The following is a 20,726-nucleotide window of genomic DNA, read 5'->3' on the forward strand; positions in this document are numbered from 1 at the left end:
GGTTCGGAGATTTCTAATTTCAGCATGAGTGAGTCAGGAAAGTAACGCAGCGAGGCTACAGCCCGACCTCGGAGGTTATCCTGCATGCAAAGTCACAGAACCTAAAGGAACACAAACAGACCATCTCCCCAGGGTGCGCGTTCTCCTCGGCCTCGGCCCCGCCTGGCGTATTTCGTCAGCACTGCGGGCCACGCCCCCGCGCACGGGTTGGGTCCCAGCGACATGATGAAACTTCCCGCACTCGTTACAGAAGCCGGACGGGCTATAAGATGAGAAGCAGCTTCCTTTCGCTGCGTTTCCTCCGCTCTACCTCCTCCGGCCCCGGCTGCTAGCGCGCAGGTAAGCGGGACCCCGGTGCTCAGCGCTGTGCGCTATGCGCACCCAGGAGGTCGGAGGATGCGCTGTCCGCGCGGGCACGCGGGTGCTAAGCACAGGCGTCTGGCGCCGAACAGATGCTGCGGTGCAGCCGGTGCCAGGGCGGGGCGGGCGCGGGCGATTGTTGCGCACCTGGCACCGAGCTGGCGAGGAACGCTTTCACACGAGCGAAGTGTAGCGTTGGAGACTGGGCCGCTCCAGACAGAAGGCAAAGGTGGCCTCGGTCTGGACACCATAAGTGTTATTATTTTCTTTTATTGTATGACGTCTAAGCCTGGGAAACTTTGGCCACCCGAGGGCCTCGCCTAGGACCAGCTGGAAGCCTGCACCAGCCCCAGCTGAGCGCCCCAGGCTAGTGCTGGGGCCTGGTTCTCGCTTATGACCGAGGCTTCCTCTAACTCTGGAGAGTGTCTCCGGGGTTGACTGCCAGTTTGGATCCGCCTTTCCGAGTCCCCACACACGTTGCTGCTCGGCCCCTTCCCACACTCCAGCTCCAGACTGTAAGCTCGGCAGCCTCACTGAGGAGCTATCTGTTTAAGGAGACAGGAGTACAGAAAAAGGCAAGGGGGTCAGCATGCTTTTTCTTAGTAATAGGTAGCCATTGACAGGCCTGGTTTCAGATTGATGTAACTTTTAAAATACAAGGACAGGTTTGATTTTCTTGGCCCCTGGCCTACAGGTTTTAACAGTTAACTCTTTTCGTTGATTGATGCCAGTACTGTAATATTAATTATCCGATGAAGTTTAGTTAGGTCTTCAGTAGAATTAAGTGCACAGAAGTGGCGCTGTCCAGCGACGGAACCGCAAGAGGTCAGTACTTGCATGCACTGACCTCTAGACAGGCTGGCTAGCCTGAACTAACTCGTGTTAAGTGTGAAATACATCCGGTTTCGATGGTTTCGAAAACCGAACTCTTGATGCTTTGATTGTTATCCTTATCCTCTTAACTACTGAACTACCCCTCCAGTCGGTTTTAATAATTTAGAAAAAGTAGTGTAAAATATAATTAATTTTGATTCTATTGTATTGATTATTTTGTTTAGGGTGTACCGTGTGGAGGCACGTTTAAAATTAGTTTTACTGTTTTCTCTTGCCTTGTTAATGGGTTTTATTAGTATATTAAGATTAGTATGTTAAAATATGGCTCATATTCCCACTGGACAGCATTGCTATAAAGTTAACCAGGAAATGTGGAAAATTACAGGGACAGACAACAGTGAGGAAAACACAGAATGGGGGGGGGGGGCTCTCCCTGCTTAGAAGATTGATTTCAATTATAAAACAATTTTTTTTGAATTCCTTATTCTTTTTGAAGAAAAGTGCTTTAAACTTTTCTTTTCATTATTTGCTGGCATATGTTTTGCATAACAGACAATTCATTAAAGAGCCTTAAGACACAGGTAAGTGATTTTCTGATAATCACAATCGATTTTCAAAGCGCTTTGCTAACTCTTTTATTAAACGTAGATTCTTTTCTCATGTAATAAAGTCTGAATTGTTTCCCCTCCCTCTACTCCCAGTTCCTCCCACCTCTGCCATCTGGATCCATTCCCTTCCTGTCTCTCATTAGAAAAGAACCGGCTTCTAAGAAATAACAACCAGACATAATAACATTTAATAAGATAAGATAAAAGGAAAGCCATGATATGGAAGACAAGCCAACAGAAAAATAAGTGATCCTCAAGAGAAGGCACAGGAGTTAGAGACCTACTCATTTAGGAGTTCCATAAAAGTACTAAACGGAAGGCAAACTACGTTACCATGGCTCTCAGCCTTCCTGAGACCTCAGGAATACAGTTCCTCATGCTGTGGTAGCCCCCAACCATAAAATTATTTTTGTTTCTACTTCATAACTGTAATTTTGCTACTGTTGTGAACCATATTGTAAATACCTGTGTTTTCTGATGGTCTTAGGTGGCCCTGTGAAAGAGTCATTTGACCCTGAGCTTGAGGACCACCGCTATAGCACGCATGCCGAGGACCTAGTGGAGACCCCGTGCTTGCTGATTCAGTCTCTGTGAGTCCAAATGAGCTTTGCTCAGTTCTCCTGTTGACCTCTGCCCACTTTGTCTCCCTAGCTCCTTCTGCCCTCCTCTTCCTCAAGTTCCCTGGGCTCCGAGGGGAGGGATTTGATGGCAATATCTCTTTTAGAGCTGTGTGTGTAGCTAACCCACTTTTCATTGGCCTTAACCCAAATATTGCTTATGAACAGCCACCCCTCCTAAAGATCTGGACTTTCCTGCTGCATAGGCAGACCAGTCCTGTCGTAGACTCTTCAGACAGCATCATGGAGGGGGATACACACTTGGCTTGCACTTTGTGTTCGGGCTGCTCTCCCTGATGCCCCTTCTCAGTGTGCGATCTGGTCCACTCAAAGTGCATCAAAGCTTTGAGGCAGCTGGAATATTTTCAAGGAATGTTCAGAGTAGCTGATAGGAGTATGTATATTTTTTAGGGTGTTTGTTCCAGATTATGTGGCCTTTGTTGAAGGTTTGCACTTTGAACAGATACAGTAGAATTTACTAGTTGGAGATTCTTTATTAAACTGTTTAAACTGGAGGTATATCTAGTTTAAACTATATATATATATATAATCTAGATATATATAGTGAAATATCTATAAGAATTATTTGCCATCTGGCCTACAGGGATCTAAGTCGCCTCTCCTCCAATGTTGCTTCATCTCATAGCTAGCTACCCAGTGCAGCTTTGAGACGAATATTTGAGACTCTTTTTGTTATTGAGGATACTTTGATACTGAACTTTACTTTTCTTGAGACGAGACAAGACCTCTTGTAGCACAGGATGGCCATAAACTCTTGATCCACCCTGCTTCTGTCCTCAATGTTAGCGTTATGTACCACAGCCCCTAGCAACAGCAAAGTTTTTTATATCCAGTGAACTCAAAATGTTTGTTAGTGTATCTGATATCAGGTTATTGCTTTCTTATTCTTTTATCATATTTAGGTAAATCCCTTAGAGGTTAATCTAGAAGTCGTGGCATGCTTAAGGGACTGTATTAATATTACATAATGCTGCCTATGAGTTGCGATTTATTCCCTTTATATTTGGCCTGCAGAGAGTACAGATAAAGAGAGGGCATTGAACTGCCGTGGCTTAAGAAGAGACTGTATTAACATGGGGAATCTCCCAGACCTTTGGGGGGTCTTTTGAGAGTCTTAGCTGGAGGGGGTGGGGCTGGGATCGCTACCTAGCTTGGAGCCAGCCAAGTCTGCCATTGATCTTGGAAACAGTCCTGGGCCGCAGAGACACAGTGTGACCTGGATGTGGCTGGGTGCAGCCCCCACCAAACCCTAAGGCGGGGGAGATGTGGGCTTCGGCTGGGCGCTAGGCTTATGTAGCTGGTTGACTATAAAAGTCATCTATATTTTTAAAAATATTTCTAAGCAAATGAAACCATTCCCCGTGTGCCTGCCAACCTAATGGAAAATTGCGGTCGATAAAGATGGCTCGTGTCCAACTTTTGGAGAGGGTTGTGTAAGTTTCTGGACTTAGGAGTTGGTTGCTGTATGCGAGACCCTGTGCTTTTCTCCGCAGAGAGCCCGAAGCTCCCCTGCAGCATGTGTGGTATTTGGGCCCTCTTCGGCAGCGATGACTGCCTCTCCGTGCAGTGTCTGAGTGCGATGAAGATTGCACACCGGGGACCAGATGCCTTCCGTTTCGAGAATGTCAATGGATACACCAACTGCTGCTTTGGCTTTCACCGGTTGGCAGTGGTTGACCCCCTGTTTGGAATGCAGCCAATCCGAGTGAGGAAGTACCCTTATCTGTGGCTCTGTTACAATGGTGAAATCTACAACCACAAGGCGGTAAGCAGAAGGAAGCTGGATATGGCTGTCTGTAATTAACCTTTAGATCGAGTGGTTATGATGTTCATATTTCATGTTGTGCTTTTTACTTTGTTAACCCTGTTCTATGTTCTTAACTAGTTTGTGTACAAGGCACTGACTCAGAAAGGTAAAATGAATTAGAGTTTTTAAAAAGTGACTAAAACAGGGATGCCAATTCAATTGCTTTTCCTGTTACAGTTTCAATATTTATTAGGGCTGTGTTATGTTCTGCATTAGGTGATAGAGGTACAATAGTTACAAAAGATGGTTAGGCCTGTGCTCCAATGCAGCTTTTTCCATCAGGAGACAGACAAAAATCACTCTTTGTATAATGAACTTTCTTTCTTCCTTCCTTCCTTTCTTCCTTTCTTTTTCTTTCTTTCTTTCTTTGGTTTTCTTTTTGAGACACGGTCTCTCTGTAGCCTTGGCTGTCCTATACTTACTTTGTAGACCAGGCTGGCCTCGAATTCATCGATCCGCCTGCCTCTACCTCCCAAGCGCTGGGATTAAAGGTGTGTGCCACTGCCTGGCTATACTGAACTTTCTGAAAGCAAATGTAGAAGTGATGCCTATAGGAGCCCTGTTTGCAGGAAGCGTGAACATGGATGGTCCTAAAGAAGCAAGAATTCAGAACACTGGGCAAGCCTGGGAGGTGTTTCCCGTGGAGGGGATAATGTGTGTAGAGCCCGTGAGTGGAAAGAAGTCTGGGAGAGAGGAAGTGAGCAGGGGAAATGCAGGCCTGGGAAGGCAGGGCAGTCCGTCTCTCGCTGTCAGCAGCATTCCAAGGGCAGCAGCAGTTGAGGGCTTAAAGGAGAGACAGAGTTGAAAAGTTGGGAGGTTATGATATTTGCACTGTTATGTAATATGACCACTGGGAAATTTATTGCAATTTTGCGCTTAGTAGGAGCCAAATGGTGGGAAGGTGCTAAGACTCAGCGGCGTTAAAATTGGAACTTTCTGCTCTGGTGTCTGGAGAACAAGGGTGGGTGAGGGGAGAGAAGTGTTGGTCCCGGAAGCTGGAGATGATAAGAACCTTCCCATCCAGGATGATTTCACTAGTTTTTCATAGGAAAAAAAAATTAAATCTGTAATTTACAAGCTTGTACAAATATAACTCCTTGCTATATTTGCAAGCTTGTTAACCCCTTCCCTGACTTTTAATTTCTCTAGAGTAATGTGCATGAAAACTGATAATTGTTAATATTTGTCTGTATTTATCTTCAGGCCTGTACATTCCTTTTAGGCTGAGTTATTCTAGTGTGGCGGCATTATCATAATACTTTTTCTCTAAAATATGTAACCTTTTGTCTCTTAAGAAGTAGGACATCCTCCTAACTAACATTAATGCCAATCCTAAGACCATAATATCTAATACTCAATTTATATTTTTCCCCAAATGGCCTAGAATACATTTTGCTATGTTTATTTTTGTTTTGCTTTGCTTTTAAAAAAATTATGCATGTGTGTGTGTGTGTGTGTGTGTGTGTGTGTGTTTGTGTATGCATGCACACTCACACATGTGTACCCATGTCTTGTTTTTTTTTTTGTTTTAGGCCAGATTTCAGTCAAGGTTTAGGCATTTATTTATGATGTTTCTTGGTAAATTTTGAGATTTCTGTACCTACCCTTATTGGTAGGCGTTGATACCCTAACCACTTGGGGCTCGGTTTATTCCTGAACAATAGCTTTTACTTGCCAGTTTGTTTGCTAAGCAGGGTTCTCATCTGAAGCCTTTATCCACTTAGCAAGTGTACTTTTACAAAAAGCATGCTTTCTATAAATACCTGTTTGCTGCTTGGTGTATTTTCAGGCCATACATATGCATTTCCGTTTCCTTTTTGAAAATCAAAAACACCCTTGCACGTCTCAGGTGGGTGATATGAGGGCTTTGTTGGAGCATTGGTGGCGTGCTAGGGTAAAGAGAAGCTATTGGAATTTGGGCACAACTCAAGCCTTCTCAGCTTTGCCAGCAGTGACAGGGGTGGGTGGGGGTGGGGGTGGGGGGAGCTTATTGCCGTTCCTGACAGTGCGCTGTTTACAAAGCTGCATACTTGTAGGTGACATGGTAAGAGGAAAGTTAAGAGCAGACTAAAGGAGTGAGGTGGAAGGGATTGGCTCTCATTGTACCAAGCCAATGTATATGGAAATACTAGGTTGCACTCTGCCAGTATTGATTGCCCTGTGCCTTCCTGAAGTGAGGTTAGGAACTATCTTGGTTTGTTTGACATTAGAAAATACCTTGGTTTACTGGGCCACTGTTGTTGCTTGTTAATTTTGTTAAGAAATTGAAAGTTAATATCTTAAAAACACATCTTTTTAGAATTAGGTAATGTTTTTTGTTTGTTTGTTTGTTTGTTTGTTTGTTTTCCAAGACAGGGTTTCTCTGTGTAGCCGTGGCTGTCCTGGTTTATATTTTCAAAGACTTTCTGCTGTTTCTCTGAGACATCCAAACCTCTACAAACGGGAAAGCTGGGAACCTAAGAGTAGACTGCCCAAGTTTAATCTTACATATTTTGAGAAATAACAGCATCAAAGTCTGTCTTCGGCTCTGGCTTTGATGATAACAGAACTTACGATACAGCCAGGGTGTGCCAGGACTGTGGAAGGAGACATTAAAGATAAACCAGGGGCCTGCAGCAGGCCAGACACCAGCGTGGCTTCAGAAGGTGGCCGGGTGTGCGTGCATTGTAGGAGCATCATTTCAGGAGTTAGAACTAGTGCTTGGGAGTTGTTGGTGAAGGGACACCTCCCCTTTGAATAAATTACCATTGAAAATAAAAGAGAGTGGAAGGTGACACTCATCATCTTCAAATGCTACAGGGTGTGTCTGTGCAGAGGGCAGCATTTTCAAACTTCACCTGCTTGAGCCAGGACTACCCTGGTGATCCTTAGCTGGGGGAGAGTGGCCAGCTGGCAGTGTTGTGGAGGCAGCCACAGCCCATGCTTTGACAGTTCTGTGAATGAATGCTTCCCCGGAGGATGGACCACACATGAGGGATGGAGAGGCCTGAGGTCTATTTACAGGTCATACGTAGGCATTTCAATTTCCCTTTTGAAAACTGAAAACACCCTGTAAGTTTGAAGCCAGGCGATGAGGGCTTCGTTGTAGCCTCTGTGGCCGGAATGGTCTCATTGCATGTGAACTGATGATAAAGACCACGGTCATCTTGTCTGTCCCTGAGAAGTAGCTTCAATGTCCTGATGTCCAGGAAGGTCTGGATGTTGTCCACCCCTGTTGTCCAAGTCCGGCTTGGGTCTGGACTCTTCCATTGTGATGAATCATTTGTCAGCAAGGACTCACAGCTGAGTTTGTTCTTTGGCTTTGTATTTTCAAGGTAGGTCTTTGAGGATGAGCTAGAAGAACCTCAGCTGAATCTGCACCCCAGCTAAAAGTTGCCAGTTGCTGAAGATTCCATGGTGACAAGGCAAACTGTTCTCTCAGTTTGTTGAAATGTTGTTATCTATATTTTTGGATTCTACCTTTGAAGATCAGAGCAAACAATGGTGGAAAATATTTGGGAGAAAATTGTGTCTGTACTGAACATGTCCACAGTTTTACGCTCTGCATAATATCACATAACAATTACATCTAAAACATGTTGTATTAAGTATTCTATATCTAGAATTGATTTACATATACAGGAAGATATGTGCATATTATACATAAATAGTATTGCATTTTACATAAAGCACTATATCACCTGCAGATTCTGGTCTTGGGGCTGGGGTCCTGGCAGCAAAGGATGACTGCCTATGGCAGTGTGCATGTATAACTACATGGTGTAAGCCATGGTGTGCAGCGTGCACTTGGATCCCTTTGCATGTTGCTGCTGCGATGCCTTACCATGGTATCCTGTTTATCAGAATTCAGTCTTTATTGTCATGGGCTCAGCCTTTGTGGTGAAGAGTTTTCAGAATTGTGGGTTGAGACAAGCTCAGTTTTGATAATGCCATATGTTTTGGTAATTACTAAAGCACATGAACTGATGAGAGAACACAGAAATGCTGAGTCAGGATTATTGGTGGGGGCATAAGGATACTAACAGTTTGTTTGCTCTGCTTTTTTTAAGCTACGACAGCATTTTGAATTTGAGTATCAGACCAATGTGGATGGTGAGATTATCCTCCATCTCTATGACAAAGGAGGTATCGAGGAGACCATCAGTATGCTGGATGGGGTGTTTGCATTTATCTTACTGGACACTGCCAATAAGAAAGTATTTCTGGGCAGAGATACCTATGGAGTCAGACCTTTGTTTAAAGCCATGACAGAAGATGGATTTCTGGCTGTGTGTTCAGAAGCTAAAGGTAATAATGGAGTTTTACTATTTTGGGTTTCTGCTTCATTTTGAAAATCTGGTAGGTGTCAATCAAAATGTTTACAAATGACTAGTAGATGAATACTCAGTGTGAGGAAGATTTGAAACCCTAATCACTCCTCTTCTCTTCTCTTCTCTTCTCTTCTCTTCTCTTCTCTCTCTCTCTCTCTCTCTCTCTCTCTCTCTCTCTCTCTCTCTCTCTGTGCCTTCACAAATGCATGTGTGTATGCATGCACCTTCACATGTAGAGGTCAGAGACTGACATTGGGCACCTTAAAATTTTTTTGTTTTTGTTTTTGATACAGAGTCTCACTCTGTAACCCTGGCTATCCTGGAACTCACTATGTAGACCAGGCTGATGTAGAATTCACAGATCCACCTAACTCTGCCTCCAGAGTGCTGGGATTAAAGGTGTGCACTACCATGCCTGGCTCCATCTTGTTTTTTGAGGCAGAGTCTTTGATTGTTCTTAGATCTTAATGATGTTACTGATTTAGCCAGACTGTCTAGTCAGTGGGCTCAGGGCTTCATCTGCCTCCCTTGTCCTGCCCTCCCTACACTGGAGTTAAAGATGCAGTATAGTGGCACCAGATTTTGCACAGGTACTGAGCCTCTGAACTCAGGTCCTAATGCTCATATGGCAGGCACCTTATTGACTAGGTATTTCTGCTGTCCCGGATTCTTCTGGCTATTAGGAGGTGAGTCCATTTCTTCTGCTTGCAGAGTACTTCTGCCATGGTTTACAGATAGAGCCAAGTGACTTGGGACTTGGTCACAGTGATCCAAATTCTTGGGATAAAATAAATATTTTCATCTTGGGTATTTTATCACACACACACACACACACACACACACACACACACACACACACTTACACACATAGCATTTTCTGGCAGTAAATTTGATAATCATCTTTTGTGTTTTACCTAGACAGCAAGCTTTCTATAATGTATTTTTGCTATCTCATGAATATTTTATCACTCAGTTTTCAGATTTAACATTGCTTGAAGCAAGGAACTTGATCTGTAAAGGGATCCTTAGCACACTAACTAAAGTGTGGGTATTCATTGATTCTTTACTTGTAATGGGAAACCTGGCAAATGCAATACAAAGCAGGTTGGATCCTGCTTCTGCCAGCTGTCCTTTGGACTTTTAGACCTAATGGTGGCATGATACGGAACTGCAATCTCACCAGCGACTTACTCTCTGAAGTTTGTCTTCTGCATTCTTTTCTTTTTTTAATATTTATGTATGTATGTATGTATGTATGTATGTATGTATGTATGTATACAGTGCTCTGCCTGCTTATACCCATGCAGGCCAGAAGAAGGCATGAGATCACATTATACTGATTGTGAGCCACCATGTGGATGCTGGAAATTGAACTCAGGGCCTCTGGAAGAGCAGTCAGTGCTCTTAACCGCTGAGCCATCTCTCCAGTTCATCTTCTGCATTCTTACCTCTTTCCTTTTCCAGACTGTCCAGTTACCTTTCCAGTAGTATAATAAGATCCCATGACCAAGGCAAGAGTTTACTTGGGCCTTATAGTTTCTATGACATCCTGTTGGGGAACATGGCTGCAGGCAGGTAGCAGCTCAGAGCTTAGATCTTGATCCACAAGCATGAGGCAGAGAGAGGTAACGATGTGGGCTTTTGAAACTTCAAAGCTCAACCCTCGTGGTGATATACCTCTAACAAGGTCACACCTCCTAATCCTTCCCAAACAGTTCTATCCACTGGGGGACCAAGTATCCACGCATGAGTCTATAGGAGCTGTTCTCATTGAAACCACCACACAGATTATGCAAATGATCTCATTTGGAGTGCTGCTTCCCTTTATCAGTCTTTTAAAACATCTCATCATCAGTTGCCTGCAGCCTCTACAGGGCTGTGCAGCTTTCAAGCTCTGCCAGCTCCTGACAACCATGGATTCCTTTGGCCTTTGCATGGACTGGGTTAAGAGACTCACAGTAACTTATAACAAGCATCTGTATAGATAGAGTATTTTGACTGTTTACCACAAAACGCTGGCTTTCGAGTCAGACTACAGTGGTGTCTGGGCAGCTACTACCTATAAGAGCCTGAAGAAACAAATTATATGGCTTTCTCACATATATTATATGACAACTATTAGGGATGAGTGTGGCTTCTGAGTACCTGATGGTGGGTCATTTTGCTTGTTAAAGTCTTAGGAACTGTGGGTCTTTTCTTAAAATGTCTCGGCGATGACAGAAATGCTTGGCAAGATATCCTGAAGCTAATATTTTTATTTCTCTTTTTCCCCCTCAGATTTTTATCTCTCGTTTGCTTTCTGATAGGAAATAGACTTTCCCTTTAAAAAGTTTTATTCTTTGAAAAATTTATAAACATCTTAAAAAAAAAAGTTCCCTTGATTAGAAACTTCAGCTAGGGAAAGAATTAGATGATGAAGATTTTAATTTTAGTAAAGGTAACCGGGCTCTTCAGGGTGGGGAAGGATCTTCTCAGAAAATGTGATGTTAACAAACAATTGGACATGAGTGTGTTAAAAAGTGAAGTTTGGAGTCTTTATGTCACTGGGCTCAGAAATTATCTTGAAAACAATCATTTTCCTATTGCACTAAATAGTGGCAAGCCCATTCAGTTTTGTGTCCTGTCTCTATGCCACGCTTGCCTTTTCGGTAAACAGATGGAAGGGTTTGGGGTAATTATTTTCTACCCCCCTATTTTTTTTGTATAGTGGGCATGTACTTGTATTTAAAGGGGGAAATAGGGACTAGAGGATGTTACTGACTGTAGAAGCCGCAGAGAAGCATTTTAATCGCCCGTGTCACTGTTTTGCGTTTGCAGGGCTTGTTTCATTGAAACACTCCACAACCCCCTTCTTAAAAGTGGAGCCCTTCCTTCCTGGACACTACGAAGTTTTGGATTTAAAACCAAATGGCAAAGTTGCATCCGTGGAAATGGTCAAATACCATCACTGCAGGGACGAGCCACGGCATGCCCTCTATGACAGCGTGGAGAAACTCTTCCCAGGTGACTGATGCCCGGGACTAAACCCCAGCCCATCCCTGAAAGCACACAAGGGCCTCAGCTGAGCTAGCTCAGCCTCAGCTTCCCTGGGCTGGCTTCATTTATTCTCTGTGTTTCCTAGGCTTTGAGATAGAGGCTGTGAAGAGTAATCTGCGCACTCTTTTTGACAACGCTATCAAGAAGCGCTTGATGACAGATCGGAGGATTGGCTGCCTTCTGTCAGGTGCTGTCAGTTTAAAGAAACCTCCGGCTTACTGCACTTAAATGAAATGACGTCGCTGGCCCTGCGCTTTGAGTGTTACAGGCCTGCTGCGTAATTTTGTCTTTGCTTTGTCATAGATGTGTTTATAAGCTGCGGTTGTTTGTGTCAGAGCTGGTTGGTACTCATTCGTTCGTGTCCTGTGTACCGATCTTTTAAACTCCCTTAGAAACAGCTGCCCTTGTAGGGACCAGTAAAACATCTGTATTGTTGTCTTCACTTTCACACAAACATTTCCTCTATATTCGCTTCACTGTAAATCTCACTACAGTTGATTTCAGTGTATAAAACTTGGCGCTCTTTAGAGCCAAACTTCAATGTGGACGCGTAACAGGTGTGTGGTGGCCTTTGTGCTGTCCAGTGAAGACGTGTGTAACTATTGAGCTGGTTCTCACACTGCAGGCGGCTTGGACTCCAGCCTGGTGGCTGCCTCTCTGCTGAAGCAACTCAAGGAGGCCCAAGTGCAGTATCCGCTCCAGACGTTTGCTATTGGCATGGAAGACAGCCCCGACCTGCTGGCTGCCAGGAAGGTACGGGGCATCCTGCCCGTTGTGTATTTAGAACTTAGTGCTCTTATGAGGATGAAATTAGGCAGAAGTTGTCCTAGTTTGCCTGTTGTTACTGTGATAAAGGCCATGACCCAAAGCAACCCGCCGAGGGACAGGGTTTACTTGGCTTACATACCCCTTAGTCATAGTCCATTGACGGAGTCTACGGTGGAACTTGAGGCAGGGACCGGCCAGCAAGCCTGAAGCAGAGGCCGTGGAGGAAGCCTGCTTACTTATTGGCTTGCTCCTGAGCCTTGTGTTCCCGTCTTGAGCTCCTCAGTTGTCTTTCCTTCATGACCTGTGACTCAGAATATGTAAACCAAATAAACTCTCTTCTCCCCCAAGTTGATTTTGGTCATCGTGGTCTTTATCACACCCACAGAGAACACACCAGGATAGGAGTTATTATCTGGATTGTGGGGTACTGCTGTGACAGACGTGCCCATGTTGTTTTGGGGGAGGATTGTGGAAGGTGTCTGGAACTTTGGGCCGGAGTGTTTAATGGAGGATCATGCTGGAGCAGTGTGGACTGTGAAGGCCTGGCTCCTGGAGTTTCAGAGGGAAGTTTTGTATACTTTGAAGTAAAGATCTGTGGTTCTGCTCACCTGGGGCTGGAGAAGCAGTTATGACTAAGGTGACCCACACCAGTTAACTCTTTTCTGAGACAATAGTGTTGCCTCTTTGTGCTGCTGACCCTGGTAATAGACAGTGAAAGTGCTGGGCTTTTCTCTATTGGGTGCTTTTATCCATTGTGTCCCAAAGACTCAGTGATTGCAGTTTTCTTCTGAAAGCAGAGCTCTGCTCAGTATTAACATTGTAGGCTTTGGAGCCTGCTTGGTGGTTTCAAGCCTTGATTCTACTGTGAAAGGCTTCACTTTTACTCAACAGTATTTACAGTAATGTGATAGGGTAATTGTGTGTGTGTGTGTGTGTGTGTGTGTGTGTGTGTGTGTGTGTGTGTGTGTGTTGAGTTTGAGACAAGGTCTCAAATGGGCTGTCTAGGCTGGCTGTAATCTCATCAAAGCAATGATTTGATTTCAGCCCCCCTAGTGGGATTTCCCCATTCCTGTGGGGTCACAGGCATGAGCCACCACACAGCTTAAAATGGAATAGCTTTGAAGTAAAAGTACGTGGTCACGTGAAGTGTGTGATAGAGCACCTAGTGTGTAGTAAGCACTCTAGTAATTGTGAGCTATATTGTTTTTATATATGAAGCATTGCGTCAAGAATTGTAGACAGAGTAGACCTTGTACACAGAAATCTGTGTGCAGAAGACAGGGTTCTTGCTCTGGAAAGACCTAGAATGCCTGAGAAAGGTCTAGAGAAGAATCCCAATGCAAATAGATATATGCTGCAAGACGGCCAAAGGCTACTTGTGTAGGGATAACATGCTGGATATAAAATTGGGCATTTCAGCATGGCAAAAAGGAGATGATATTTGAAAGGGGACCTTGTTGGACTAGGGGGAAATGAGGTAAAATAGGAGAGAATGGTGTGCTTATTGGGAACCTGGGGTATCAGGCTGAGGCTGTAGCTTTGATTTGCAAAGAGCTGGTAGGAGATTTACTTCATGTGATTGAGTGGGCAGTGAGGGCCAGGCAGAGGCACCTGGCACACTTTAGCTAGCATATTGTGGTGGCCTCTACTGCCTCTTGCCATGGTGGTCCAGAGAGACCTTGATTATTTTTTCATTTCGTTTTTGTTTTTTTGCCATGCTAATTCAGGGTACCTTGAGAGGAACTGACCCGTTTTGTTTTCAAAGCAGTTCTTTGACAATTATATTGATTTTTCTTCACAATCAGGTGGCAAATTATATTGGAAGTGAGCATCATGAAGTCCTTTTTAATTCTGAAGAAGGCATTCAGGCCTTGGATGAGGTCATATTCTCCTTGGAAACTTATGATATTACGACAGTTCGAGCATCTGTAGGTAAGGGATTTTGTTGTGGTGAAAAGAGTTCTAATACTGAAAAAGCAGAAGGTTTAAGATAATATCAGCTTAAGAGATATTATCTAAATATGAATATAAGCAAATATCCTATATTGCTAATAATACTATAATATACTGACCATTTAAGAGTGCCGTGTATTTCTTCTTGCCTGGAGGAAGGCCTGAATGAATATTACTGGGTCGTCTCTGCCTCCAGCCTTAAAGAATGTTTCATAAAAATAAGCAACAACAGCTCACATTTCCCAAGTGCATACTATATGCTAGGTTATGACTCTCACACTTCATATGAATTATTGTTACCTCAAAACTGTCCCATTGTAGCCAGTATTCCAGCTCCCAGGATGCCGAGGCAGGAGGGTTCCCGCACATTTGGCATTTATAGCATGACCATAGGATTTTCTCTCATTTTCCCCATATGAAGTGTCTTGGATGGTATACTTGGGCCAAACTACTTAATGTTGTCCCTGAGTTTCACCAAACAAAGCTTGAGAGCAGTATTGTGTATTGTTGAACATGCAGACTGTATTATTTTCATTATTCTAATGAAAATATAATGCAGTATAACAACTGCTTGCACAGCATTTATACTGGCTCAGATATTGTTCATAATCTAGAGGTGATTTAAGGCATGAGCACATTTCATAGGTGTTACACTTTCAGATCTCTACAGCAATGCAAATGTCTTAGTGAAGTGAATTTTTGTTTCCTAGAGCATATAAAAGCTATGTGTACTGCTACAGTGTACTGCCGTCTACTAAGTAACTGTATTGAGGAATATCTTACTGCCTTTATCTAAGCTGTGGGAAAGTGATACAGTATATTTGCCAATTGCAGGAATACCAGTCTTTTAATTTGTAAGAGATGAGAACTTCCTCTGAGGTACAGTAAATCCAAGTCCAGTAAAGCAAGACGTGCCTGTACATGTGTGTGGCTTTGTTGGGGCATCTGAAGATGTGGGTAGCTGAGCGGAGGACTGGAGCCAGTCCCAATTGAATACTGAGGGAACACTGTTCTTTATAAAATAGGGAAATAGGTCTACACTGTGGCGCCCGTGCCACCGCGGTACCGAGTCGAGGGCGAGGGACTGCGGATTTAACTCATGCACACACACACACACACACACACACTAACACAGTGGGTCCTTTGTGCTAAGAGAGCAGCAGCCGCAGCAGCAGCCGTGGAAGCGGTTTATTAATCTTTTCCCAGAGTTCCAAAGAGCCTTCTTATAGGCAGCAAAACAGGAATCCTCCTCCCAGGTGAAATCCCTCAAGAGGTGATTGCACACAGGAGGAAAAGTCTCAAGGAAGGGAGGGGCGCATTCTCAGATCAGTAAACATGACTAGCTAACCAAGATAAACACAGACACGGAAGCTGCTAGAAACAGGACATGAAACAGCAAGACAGGCAGGCAGCCCAGTCGGGCCTGGTTCCTACATATACTGCAGTACATTTTCCTTACGGAGTTCTTATGTAGAGGCAAATGCTCCGTCACACAGCTGACATTACTAGTTAGTATTGCCATGCAAGCAGCTCTAGTTTTATCTAAGATTAGAAGTGTACCACAACACAGGTAGCTCCAGTGATGCCGAGTCCCTAAAATGCTACCAGCTGAGTAGGCTTTTTAAAAAACCTCACTTTGGAGTACAATAAAATACCTTGAGGATTACAGTGGGTTGGCCTTCTGAAGCATCTTAAATGCACACATCTGTAGCATGCCTGTGACTGAATTTTCAGGAGGTAGAGACAGGGTTAGGAAGGAAAAAGTCTCTCCTAAGAAGGATAAAATTGAGGTTGGCGGAAACGATAGTGTAGGGAGATGTGGGATGGATACCAGGCAGCCGTGTTTCCTTGTGCGCCCGGCTTCCTAATCAAATGTGGAATCTGGAGATGGGGACTGGCAGTGGAAAAGAACAGAACACTTCCCTCAGTCCATTTGCCGTTACTATAAAGGATAACTGTAGGCAAGACATGTTGTAAACAACAACAACAACAACAACAACAACAACATCATCATCATCAACAACAACAACAAACGAAGTTTTTTTTCAACTCAGAATTTTGCAGGCCAAAAGTCCAACAGCATGGCATTTTGGTGGGTGGCATCAGGAGCCACACATGAGAATGACATCTCTCTGTGAGACTGGAGGTCAAAGAATAGGGAGGAGTTCTGTTTTAAACAATTGGCTCAGAAGAACTAGTTTGGTTTCTCCTGCGAATCACCTTAATGCCTTCTAAGGCAAGCTTCTTGAGGACCCATGCAACCCCAACCAGGCCTTACTCACCACCTCTCGCTTCTTTACCATAAATCTTTGCACCAACACATAGGGCCTTGGGCTAACAAACTGCATCCTTACTCACTGCACTGCTCACACCCTTACTTTTCCGTAGTAGTGTTAGCGTGCAGGCCATGGTAGTTAGGTATTTGAGTAGTTCAATCTAGCCAAATTTTGAGGTAGAAAGTCTTGCTCTAAGAACACAATTTTGGAACATGTTTATAAAATATTCCAGTGGCTTCTAGACTGTTTTATTGCTTAAGTTGGATTGACTGTGCATAGATGGCTTATGAGCATTTATGTGACCCTTTTGGAAGCTGCTTCTATATTAACTCAGTCCATTGAGATGCTCCAGCTGATAGTTGTTTCTGGGGCTTTCCAGAAGACACTGACATCATCGATATGTTCTCTCTCATTTCAGGTATGTATTTAATTTCTAAGTATATTCGTAAGAACACAGACAGTGTGGTGATCTTCTCCGGAGAGGGATCAGATGAACTTACACAAGGCTACATATATTTCCACAAGGTGAGCACTCTGAAGTGAAAAGATGTCCAGGCTAAATTGCTTATCTAGCTCTGGCTGTCCTGAAACTCACTATATAGATCACGCTGGCCTTGAATTCAGACATTCAGAGATCCACCTGCCTCTGCTTCCCAAGTGCAGGGATTAAAGGCGTGTACTACCTGACCTGGCTGCATTTGTGTTTTTTAATCCCTTTGGAATTGTGGCTGTTGAGCATCATCCATCTTACTTGTTTCCATAGAAGCACTTCCTTCGGAGGGTGGATGGGTCTGCTTACAAAACACAGCTGGCCTCTGAAGTCACTTCCTTGCATCCCTTAGCCCTGTTAAATCCTCTGTCTCACTCACCTTTCATTTTATATGTAAGGCAAAAACAAAGGCTGCCTGCCTGTGTGGCAAGGCCACATCACATCCTTTCGTTTGTTAACTAGGCGCCTTCTCCTGAGAAGGCCGAGGAGGACAGTGAGAGGCTGCTGAAGGAACTATATCTGTTTGACGTTCTCCGTGCAGACCGCACGACCGCTGCCCATGGGTAAATTTATACTCAGTTGTAAAACAAAGAAACATGGGGTGGGGGTGGGGTGGGGGGTGGGAGAATGAGATGAGTTGCTTATCTTTTTTTTTTTTAAGTTGTCTGCAAAGTCTAGTTTTTGGGTAAATTTATCCCCCAAAGGGCTGGGCTGTGGCCTGGATACTATCACTCAGTGAGGAGAGGTCATCTTCTTTGGGTATGCTAGACAGGTTTTGTGTCATTAGATCATAAGAGTAACGTGCCATACCTGACTTGGAGGGCTGCAGCAGCCGCATCTAAGCATGGAAGGGCATTTGGGAGTTGTGAGCTCGACGTTGCAAGGACTAAGTGCTTGCCGTGACACTTTGATATGCCCCTGAGGGGACAGGCACTGAAGATGCAAGAGGTTTGATAAGACTGTATAATAAAAATAACTTTATTTAGTGCCAATTCTTCTTGGCCAGACTTCTCATGTTTAACTGGCCTTCCTGAAGAACAGAAGGCCCATATTGTGAAGGATGAATACCTGTCACTCAGTATTTTGGGCTCCTCTACTGAACCATGCTTGGTTTAAGAATGGTCTAGAATCATCGTTACTACCTGTCTGCATGTCCTGGCCAGTGTCACTACGGCCCTGTACACATGACGTGGCATTCATACATTCTCATGACTAAGTCACTCATGATTCTTAACTTTCCTGCTTTTACAGAAACAGTTACTTTTTCATAGACACAGAAGGAAAGAAATAGTTTAAAATAGGAAGCGTCTTTCCCTGGATTCTGGTTTTAATTTGAGTACAGACTTTGGTATGTGTCTGATCATGCAGCGTGGCTGAGACCTGCCTCTATAATGTGCATTACTCAGTCTGGGGCAGTTACTGCGGAGCCCACGACAGCGTTCTGACTGAGATTGTCTTTGTTTTCCCAGTCTCGAACTGAGAGTCCCATTTCTGGATCATCGGTTTTGCGCCTATTACTTGTCTCTGCCACCTGAAATGAAAATTCCCAAAGTAGGTAAATCATCTCTGGATTTAAATAACCCCAATTGTTGTTGGTTCCACTGGTGACATCATTGGCCCTTCTTTTTTGTTCATGACAGAATGGCATAGAAAAACATCTCTTGAGAGAAACTTTTGAGGACTCCAACCTGCTACCCAAGGAGATTCTCTGGCGACCAAAAGAAGCCTTCAGTGACGGAATCGCTTCAGTCAAGAACTCCTGGTTCAAGATTTTGCAGGACTACATTGAACATCAGGTCTGTCTTTAAAGATATTTTCTGGAACAATATAGTTTAATAGAGAGCCAGGATCTCTGTTCATATTTAGTTTGAATACTTGTGTTTATAGGAAAGTTCCTATAAGGAGCGCCTCTTTTGTACATAAGGCTTAAGATTATTTATACATAAGAGTATTTAAGAATTAAGGAAAATGAGGGATTATAAAGTATTCTCTATGATCAAATGAAAAGAGGTATAAGGAAGACTCCCTAATCACCACTGCCCCCTTTGCATATGTCTGGGTACCTACAGGGTACCAGTGAATCAGCATTAAGCCTCCAAGTGTGAAATATGTGTGAGAATTTTTAAAAAGTTACCAGGTCTGTTTATGATAGCTTGTTTCATCATTTTTCTAAATAATGTGTGATTTAAAGGATTTAATGTGTGTTACCTTATAGTATGCCTTAACTTTATTTTGGTCTGTATCGGAGCAAATACAAAAGAATAAAAAATATGTGGGGCTGGAGAGGTGGCTCAGTGGCTAAGAGCACTGGCTTCTCTTCCAGTGGACCCAGGTTCAATCCCCAGCACCCACGTGGCAGCTCAAAATTGTATGTAACTCCCATTTCAGGGAATCCAACGCCCTCACACAGAAATAACAGGAAAGCAAAACCAATGCATATAAAATTTAAAAAGATTTTATGTTCTTAACTTATCTTATAGGTTGATGATGCAATGATGGCAGCGGCAGCTGAGAAATTTCCCTTCAATACTCCCAAAACTAAAGAGGGATATTACTACCGTCAGACCTTCGAACGCCATTACCCTGGCCGGGCTGACTGGCTGACCCATTATTGGATGCCCAAGTGGACCAATGCCACTGACCCTTCTGCCCGTACACTGACCCATTATAAGTCAGCTGCCAAAGCTTAGGAGCTCTGTAAACTCTAGTGTAAAAGTAAGTGTTTCTCCTGGCTCTGAAGATAGAGACGTTGAGACAAACGGAGAAACAATAAAACCAACCATTCACCACTCAGGCTTACGTAGGCATGGAAAGAAATAAAAGTATCCCATCTAAAATGTCTCCTGGTTGTGGACACCAGTGTAGCCTCTCGTTCATGGTAGCTAGAGACCAAGTGGCTTTTGCTGTATTGCCACCATGTGGATGACGATGAGCTAAGCTCAAGGGGAGAGCATGTGATCTTTGCACCTCAGTCCTGCCTACATTCCTAGCAGCTGGCTAGGCAGACTGGGATGTGAGTCCTTTCTGGGAATTGGTGACAGTTCTGCTTTATAGGCCAGGAACTCAGGTTTTGTTTTTTACCCTGTGCCAATATCCACTCTGAAGTCTTGTGGGCCACTGTATAGTGATTCTTATTCCAGAGGAACTGTCCAAGCTACACATTTCTCATGAATGTGGCCGCGGAAGTAGGAAATACCATTTGGCTGCTTCATGGTGTTGGCTACATCGTTTCTCGCCAGTGGTAAGGTGGAAAATCAGGATAGGGGCTGGAGAGATGGCTCAGTGGTTGAGAGCACTGACTGCTCTTCTAGAGGTCATGAGTACACGTCCCAGCAACCACATAGTACCTCACAACTATCCACAGTGAGATCTGGTGCCCTCTTCTGGCCTGCAGGTGTACATGCATAATAATAAAGAAATATTAAAAAAAGAAAAGAAAAGAAAATCAGGACAGAAGAACTCAGTAGAACATAAATGTTCATGTCATAGCAGTGAGAAAGGACAACCTGTGAAGACTTCTCCAGTGACCCAACCAGGCCTTTCCTTCCAAAGTTTCTACCATCTCTCAGTAATGCCATTCAGTTATGAGTCCCTCAATAGGTTTATCCACTGAGTTAATCAGAACCCTCATGATACAGTCATTTGA

General features: G+C 43.8%; 1 protein-coding gene across 1 annotated transcript; it reads left to right on the plus strand.

The window, feature by feature from the left end:
* The first annotated feature begins 185 nt into the window (after window positions 1-185).
* ASNS (asparagine synthetase (glutamine-hydrolyzing)) lies at window positions 186-19,921 on the plus strand. The gene is made up of 13 exons (XM_084785415.1): window positions 186-339; window positions 2,290-2,392; window positions 3,934-4,205; window positions 8,297-8,534; window positions 11,375-11,560; window positions 11,679-11,780; window positions 12,219-12,346; window positions 14,167-14,293; window positions 17,009-17,115; window positions 17,543-17,643; window positions 18,550-18,631; window positions 18,721-18,876; window positions 19,561-19,921. Exons 3-13 carry the CDS (start codon window positions 3,957-3,959, stop codon window positions 19,768-19,770), a joined length of 1,686 nt encoding a protein of 561 aa, XP_084641541.1. The 5' UTR covers window positions 186-339; window positions 2,290-2,392; window positions 3,934-3,956; the 3' UTR covers window positions 19,771-19,921.
* The last annotated feature ends 805 nt before the right edge of the window (window positions 19,922-20,726 follow it).

The sequence above is a fragment of the Acomys minous genome (genome assembly GCF_964271855.1).
Source record: "Acomys minous genome assembly, chromosome: 6".
In the NCBI taxonomy this organism is placed as follows: domain Eukaryota; kingdom Metazoa; phylum Chordata; class Mammalia; order Rodentia; family Muridae; genus Acomys; species Acomys minous.

Coding starts and splice junctions, on each gene's coding strand:
- ASNS (XM_084785415.1), top strand. CDS start 3,957: ATGTGTGGTATTTGGGCCCTCTTCGGCAGCGATGACTGCCTCTCCGTG. Junction 11,781..12,218: donor GATTGGCTGCCTTCTGTCAG/GTGCTGTCAGTT, acceptor CTCACACTGCAG/GCGGCTTGGACTCCAGCCTG. Junction 12,347..14,166: donor ACCTGCTGGCTGCCAGGAAG/GTACGGGGCATC, acceptor CTTCACAATCAG/GTGGCAAATTATATTGGAAG.